This window comes from Littorina saxatilis, linkage group LG10 (genome assembly GCF_037325665.1).
Source record: "Littorina saxatilis isolate snail1 linkage group LG10, US_GU_Lsax_2.0, whole genome shotgun sequence".
Classification (NCBI taxonomy): Eukaryota; Metazoa; Mollusca; class Gastropoda; order Littorinimorpha; family Littorinidae; genus Littorina; species Littorina saxatilis.
Window position 1 is genome coordinate 1,278,146 of NC_090254.1, and position 7,432 is coordinate 1,285,577.

A 7,432-nucleotide genomic window follows, 5' to 3' on the forward strand; every position below is an offset into this window, starting at 1 on the left:
ACATTTCTCGCCATATCTGGGTTTCTAAAGCAGCTAGATTCATGATCTTAGTGCTGACCATGTTTCCAAAGGCTGGGAAGCCGTTCTGATATCACCCAGATGCAAGATGGCTGCCAAGATGGCAGGTAAACGTCATTCACGATCAAATCAATGTCACACAAAAATAAGGAAAACGCCATATTGTTTGTCTTTTGTCTGAAAGAACATGTTAGCATCCAGTTAAAGAGGCAACTTTCAGGACCTCAATCAAGTCCAAGTGGGAAAGTCCATGTCCTAAAGCAGTTTAGCTGGCACGCCACGACCGAAATAGAAATCTACTGCTCTAGCGTTACAGCAAACAAACGATTTAAACTTTGAAACCATATCTCCTTCTTCATTGTCAGCTTCTTTCTCGTTTTACTGGTCGTCTTCAACAAACTCCTCCTCTTCCGCCTCCTCCTCCTACTCCTCCTCTTCCTCCTCTTCTTCCTCCTCCTCGTCCTCCTCCTCCACCACAGGCTCATGCTCCGTGTAAGGACTGCAGCAGGCATCTCCTCCCTCGCAATAACAGTATTCAGTGCACGTAAGTCTCCCACTGTGGAAACTGCACTTCTTCTCGCTGCACGCTTTCCCCTCGGCGCTGCAACTACAGCTCACGACATCTAAGAGCTGCTGCGGTGCTATCGGCGCATTAGACAGCGATGGTGTTACAGCACCAGATTCATCGACACCCCATCCGAAGCAGCGGATATCATGAGCCTCGGCTGGTGGATCTTTCTGGTCTGCTGCCTTCCACAACATCATCTGCAGATGTGCTCGGAGAGCATGCAGCCTCAGGTTGCAATCTGTTGGTCGTAGCCTCTTCAGAGGTGGTGGTTTCTTCCTGCTCAGATACAGTTTGGATCTTGCACCATTGAGGGACTTGGCCTTCTTCTGACTGTACAGCGCGAGGAAGAATGAGTCGGCAGTGGCCTTAAGTTGGTCATGACTGACGTCTGGCTCCCCAAGGACATCTTGCAGGCCTGGGATGTCGCTGTTTCCAAGCACCTTGAGCGCCGACTTCTTGCCCTTGTAACAGGGGTACGACACGGTGTCGCAGCCCGATAAGGCGTGCATGCCGAGTAGCTGACCACACTTGTCCCCCAATTTGTCCACTGCTGCGCGAATGTCAAGCACCGCGCCGTCCCACTTCTCCATCTGGATGCTCTTCTGTATCCTCTTCCTCCATGCCCAGTACACGAGAAGGACGAACACATCAGTGTCGTCACACAGCACCCTGATCGTCTCCGACCCGCCTGCTGCAGCCTTCAGCATGTAGCTGCACAGCGTGATATCCGCCTCCTCATGAGTGACAAGACAATCGAAACTGCTGACAAGCTCCACGTTGTTCTGCAGAGGATATCCACAGAGGATGTTGCTGAGGAGGCGTTTGTTGTTGGCGTTCTTCATGATAGCTTCTCTGTGTGGGAGGGGGGTTGTGGGTGTCAGACGGAAGTCCTTTGATCCTTCCCCTGCCCTCCTCATCCTCTCGTGGTCCTTCGCAGTTGGCTGATTCTCATGGTACCTGTCAAACAACACCAGTTTCTGTGCTGCTGGAGGATAGCGGCTCAGTCGAGCGCCGAAACTCGCGACAAGATCTCCTGCTGTCCCCGCAACAGGCCACACAACATGGTACAGGAGCTGGCTGGCGTCGACCAGCACCACGTCTGGTGCAGGTGCGTTGTTTACCGGCACACCAAGACACTTGACGAGCACAGCCTTGTCTCCTTTCCTCAAACACCCGAACTCGTCGATGAGAGATGGAGGTACGGGACTGAGTTCGTACTTGAAGATGTCTGTCGCCTTCACACCACGTTGTTGCCCAATGATCTGAAGCCGTACGAATAATGTTTCAATGTCAAAGATGGCCTTGTCTTTCACAACCACTACTTTTTTCATCTCCTGCATGGTATTCACTTTCCTCTCGATCGGGCCATGGAATGTGCCGTGAAGCGAAGCGGCGAACTGCTCACTTTGAGTGCTGCCGATCTTCAGTGCATCTTGGACATTTACTTTTGCTGGCGCGATCTGCCCGTTGACGATGTTGTACAGGTCAGTGGAATCAACAATGAGAGGGTGCGAGTGCTTCTGCAGTTCCTCTGCAATCTTCGTCCGGTCTGCTGCGTCCATCGCTCGTCTTCTTTTACCTTCCTCTTTGTGCTTGCTCTCCTTCTTGTCCGTCCCCACCATCGAGACCCATCGGCTTTTCTGAAAGTTGCCTCTTTAACTGGATGCTAACATGTTCTTTCAGACAAAAGACAAACAATATGGCGTTTTCCTTATTTTTGTGTGACATTAATTTGAGCGTGAATGACGTTTACCTGCCATCTTGGCAGCCATCTTGCATCTGGGTGATATCAGAACAGCTTTCCAGCCTTTGGAAACATGGTCAGCACTAAGATCATGAATCTAGCTGCTTTAGAAACCCAGATATGGCGAAAAATGTGTTTTTAGATATTTTGACGGCCATCTTGGCGGCCATCTTGGATTCTGTTGACAGGATTGACAAACCAACCTCAGAAATGAACTCGCTGACATCAAAAACCCCTATATTGAGGTATTACACGACTCTTTAGCCCATCTGGATCAAAAGTTATATATTGACCATCTTCAAGATGACCGTTGGGCGGCCATCTTGGATTCTGAGAATTTCCCAAAGTGCATCTTTAGGCAACCAAGCTAATTTGACTCTCCGTACCCTGTAGATTACATTTCCGTCATAAAAGTTTACAGGAACAGACATTTCCAGGTTTCATACATGACATAGAAGGCTGGCTGGTAGACTACCAAAAATGACGGTCAACAGAGAACTGTTCCGCACCATGCTCGTTTGGAGCGACGTGTTCCGGTTGTAGCTAGTCGCTATTCAACATAGAGGGGGGAATCGAGACGAGGGTCGTGGTGTGGGGGCTGGGCCGCTATTGCGCGGGTCCGCTATTGCGCGGGGCCGCTATTGCGTGAATCTAACCCTAACCCTAACCCTAACCCTAACCCTACAGATTCGCGCAATAGCGGCTCCGCGCAATAGCGGCCCGCGCAATAGCGGGCCGACCCCGTGGTGTGTGTGTGTGTGTGTGTGTGTGTGTGTGTGTGTGTGGTGTGTGTGTGTGTGTGTGTGTGTGTGTGTGTATGCTGGCTTGCGCCCGTGCGTACGTATATATGTGTGTGTGTGTGTGTGTGTGTGTGTAGGTATCTATCAGTAACTCTCTCAACAGCCACACTATCTGTGTGCAGACGGGGGCAGCGTGGAGAGAGGTCAGTGGTCGCACGGTCCGGTGGCGCTGACCGTGGACCTGAAGGCGGAGGACATGCGGCGCCTGGTGAGCGACGAGCAGTACTACCTGGAGGCGGAGGACATGCGGCGCCTGGTGAGCGACGAGCAGTACTACCTGGAGGCGGAGGACATGCGGCGCCTGGTGAGCGACGAGCAGTACTACCTGGAGGCGGAGGACATGCGGCGCCTGGTGAGCGACGAGCAGTACTACCTGGAGGCGGAGGACATGCGGCGCCTGGTGAGCGACGAGCAGTACTACCTGGAGGCCTTCCTCACGGGCAGGAGCAGACTGGACGCTACGGACGGGGAGGTCATGGGTCGGCTCGAGCCCTTCATCAAGGACTTCAGGGGCCTGTTTTATGGAAGGATCAGACTGGACGCTACGGACGGGGAGGTCATGGGTCGGCTCGAGCCCTTCATCAAGGACTTCAGGGGCCTGTTTTATGGAAGGCGAAAAGGGTCAAACGATCGATCAAAAGGATCGATCCTTTTACTGGATCCGGTGCCGACAAAAAGTGGAACCGGAATGTTACCGGCACACAGTCTGGAGTTCACATTTTAGTGGCAAACTGACATTCCTTCTTCTTCTTCTTCTCTCCGTTGGGACCGGGTTTATTTGATAAACGTAAGTGGTCCCGCGTTGATGTCACTTGTCGATTCCGGATGCGGTGTGTGCCTCTTGGAATCGGGATGACAATTTAAAAAAACCAGCACTGAGAAAGGGCAGGAACTGGATATAATAGGTTGGGAGGCGTTTAAAACTATGTACAGGGGTTGAGGGATTAGGGGTTGCCCACTGGCGGCCGCAGGGGGCTGCTACCGCGGAGACGTGAGCGGAACGACTCGAGGCTTGGGGCTGATGTCGTCGTCGTGGGAAGATGGTTCCAGTTGGAGATAGTCCGTGGGAAAAAGGTGTTGCATATGGCTTTATGGAAGTCCTGTTGCTGCCTCAGCCCATCTCCTCTTGTTCTTGCGTCGGAGCTATGGAGATAGTTCTTTTCGTCTATGCCGACCATCTTATGCTTGATTTTGTACAGCATCATGAGGCGATTGTTTTCTCGTCTATTTTCCAGAATTTCCCATCCTAGGTTGTTCAGCATGTTGGTAACTACGCCAGGCGTTTTTTCAAAGTAGTTGTTATGGGCGTATCTGGCTGCTCTTCTCTGGACCATTTCTAATGCCTGCTTGTCATTTTCCTGATGTGGGTCCCACACTGTTGACGCGTATTCGAGAGTGGGACGAACCATGGTTGTGTAGGTAGCTGACTTCACCTTCGTCGTGCATTCTTTGAAGTTTCTTCTGAGAAATCCCACGGTTCTGTTTCCTTTGGCGGTCACGTTCTTGATGTGATTGGTCCAAGATAGGTTTTCGGTGATGGTGACTCCTAAGTATTTGCTCTCCTTGGTAGTTTCGAGAGTCTGTCCATGTAGGTGGTAGGTGGACAATATCGGCGGCTTATTCTTGCTGGGAAGTATGCGGATGATGTTGCATTTGCTCGGGTTAAACTCCATTTGCCATTTCTGTTCCCAATTTTGGAGTGCGTTCAGATCTTCTTGAAGGAGGAGTGGATCTTGCTGCTTTGTTACTTTTTCATACAGCAGGCTATCGTCCGCAAAGAGCTTTAGTTTTGAATGTTTAACTGCCTCGGGCATGTCGTTTATGTAGATCAGGAATAGGAGGGGGCCTAGGACTGTACCTTGGGGCACCCCTGACGTCACTGGTCCAGCCGATGAATGAACACCTTCAAGTACTACTTGTTGCGTTCTTCCTGTCAGGAACGAACATATCCATTTAAGTGTGTTGTTCCTCACTCCGTAGTGGTCGAGCTTGTGAAACAGTCGCTGGTGTGGAACCTTATCAAACGCCTTGCTGAAGTCGAGCAGGATTCCATCACCCGTGACTCACTTTTTTTTCTCCAATGTTCCAAATCATACGTTGTTTACCAAGACTGCAGATCTCGGCTCAAACGCGTGACGTAAAAACTATATTTGATGACTTTACCCGTACACGTTCCTGTATACGTGCTGAAAGTGGCACATCTAGATCTGTTGCAGACGAACGCTTCGCGCCAAACACTTTTCACACAGTAATTTTAACTACACACCCTTAAATGTACTCGCTAAAACAAGAAGAATGTTTTGTTTATTTCTCTTGATATTTCATGCTCCTGCACGCCGCACCAGAACACGTCAGCTACTTATTTTACTTTCTAGATTCGTTCTTTGTGCTAATCCGTTCCATGATTTTCCGAAACAGCGCGATGAAACTCTCAAATGATCGATCAAAAGGATCGATCCTTTTCGCGTTTGACCCTTTCTGCCCGACGCGCGAAAAGGGTCAAATGATCGAGCAAAAGGATCGATCCTTTCACACGATACTTTTGAACGAGCAGTTTCATCGCAATGTAATGTCCACTCGGAGTAAGATCCCCGGTGTTTTTTTTCGCAGCTGCGTAGGTGGGCGCCAGGCCTAGGCGTTCTTGACGGTAATTAATTGTAATATTTATATTATGCGTTGAGTCGTCATTGATGAATACAGAGCCTCCTTCAATTGTTTAGCTTGTTTCATGCAGCAATGGAATCAACAACGGATAGATTGCTAAAGTTAAAACATTGAGAACAAGAAACACTGTGTTTTGGGTCATGCATTATGGGTATTGTGTGAGATTTGAGTCATGCATTATGGATATTGTGTGAGATTTGAGTCATGCATTATGGATATTGTGTGAGATTTGAGTCATGCATTATGGATATTGTGTGAGATTTGAGTCATGCATTATGGGTATTGTGTGAGATTTGAGTCATGCATTATGGATATTGTGTGAGATTTGAGTCATGCATTATGGGTATTGTGTGAGATTTGAGTCATGCATCATGGGTATTGTGTGAGATTTGAGTCATGCATCATGGGTATTGTGTGAGATTTGAGTCATGCATTATGGGTATTGTGTGAGATTTGAGTCATGCATTGTAGGTATTGTGTGAGATTTGAGTCATGCATTATGGGTATTGTGTGAGATTTGAGTCATGCATTATGGATATTGTGTGAGATTTGAGTCATGCATTATGGATATTGTGTGAGATTTGAGTCATGCATTATGGATATTGTGTGAGATTTGAGTCATGCATTATGGATATTGTGTGAGATTTGAGTCATGCATTATGGGTATTGTGTGAGATTTGAGTCATGCATTATGGGCATTGTGTGAGATTTGAGTCATGCATTGTGGGTATTGTGTGAGATTTAAGTCATGCATTGTGGGTATTGTGTGAGATTTGAGTCATGCATTATGGGTATTGTGTGAGATTTGAGTCATGCATTATGGGTATTGTGTGAGATTTGAGACATGCATTATGGGTATTGTGTGAGATGTGAGTCATGCATTATGGGTATTGTGTGAGATTTGAGTCATGCATTGTGGGTATTGTGTGAGATTTGAGTCATGCATTATGGGTATTGTGTGAGATTTGAGTCATGCACTATGGGTATTGTGTGAGATTTGAGTAATGCAGTATGGGTATTGTGTGAGATTTGAGTCATGCATTATGGGTATTGTGTGAGATTTGAGTCATGCAGTATGGGTATTGTGTGAGATTTGAGTCATGCATTATGGGTATTGTGTGAGATTTGAGTCATGCATTATGGGTATTGTGTGAGATTTGAGTCATGCATTATGGGTATTGTGTGAGATTTGAGTCATGCATTATGGGTATTGTGTGAGATTTGAGTCATGCATTATGGGTATTGTGTGAGATTTGAGTCATGCATTATGGGTATTGTGTGAGATTTGAGTCATGCATTATGGATATTGTGTGAGATTTGAGTCATGCATTATGGATATTGTGTGAGATTTGAGTCATGCATTATGGATATTGTGTGAGATTTTAGCCATGCTTCAAAATTATCCGCCATGACTGGCAAAATGTGTATCTCTGAACTGTTACAAATGTTATGTACATCCTTCTCCTGTTAACCTTCACGTCGTGATCAGAGACACCTCCAGGCTTTTACACACACAGCAAACATCTTTTGGCGTGAACACTTCCCGCTAACGGTAATCATGACTGCTGTCCCAGCCAGCACCCCCAGATGTGTCCCAGATGTGCCCCAGATGTGCCCCAGATGTGCCCTAGATGTGCC

General features: G+C 47.9%; 1 protein-coding gene across 1 annotated transcript; it reads right to left on the minus strand.

Annotated features, from left to right (window-relative positions):
* Positions 1 to 4,074: 4,074 nt before the first annotated feature.
* On the minus strand, positions 4,075 to 4,803 carry LOC138979103 (uncharacterized). Its single transcript, XM_070351913.1, has one exon. The coding sequence runs from the start codon at positions 4,801 to 4,803 to the stop codon at positions 4,075 to 4,077; it is 729 nt and encodes a 242-aa protein (XP_070208014.1).
* Between the last annotated feature and the right edge of the window lie 2,629 nt (positions 4,804 to 7,432).

What these genes read in the sequence shown, in the direction of transcription:
- LOC138979103 (XM_070351913.1), bottom strand. Translation starts at nt 4,803, where the DNA reads ATGGAGTTTAACCCGAGCAAATGCAACATCATCCGCATACTTCCCAGC.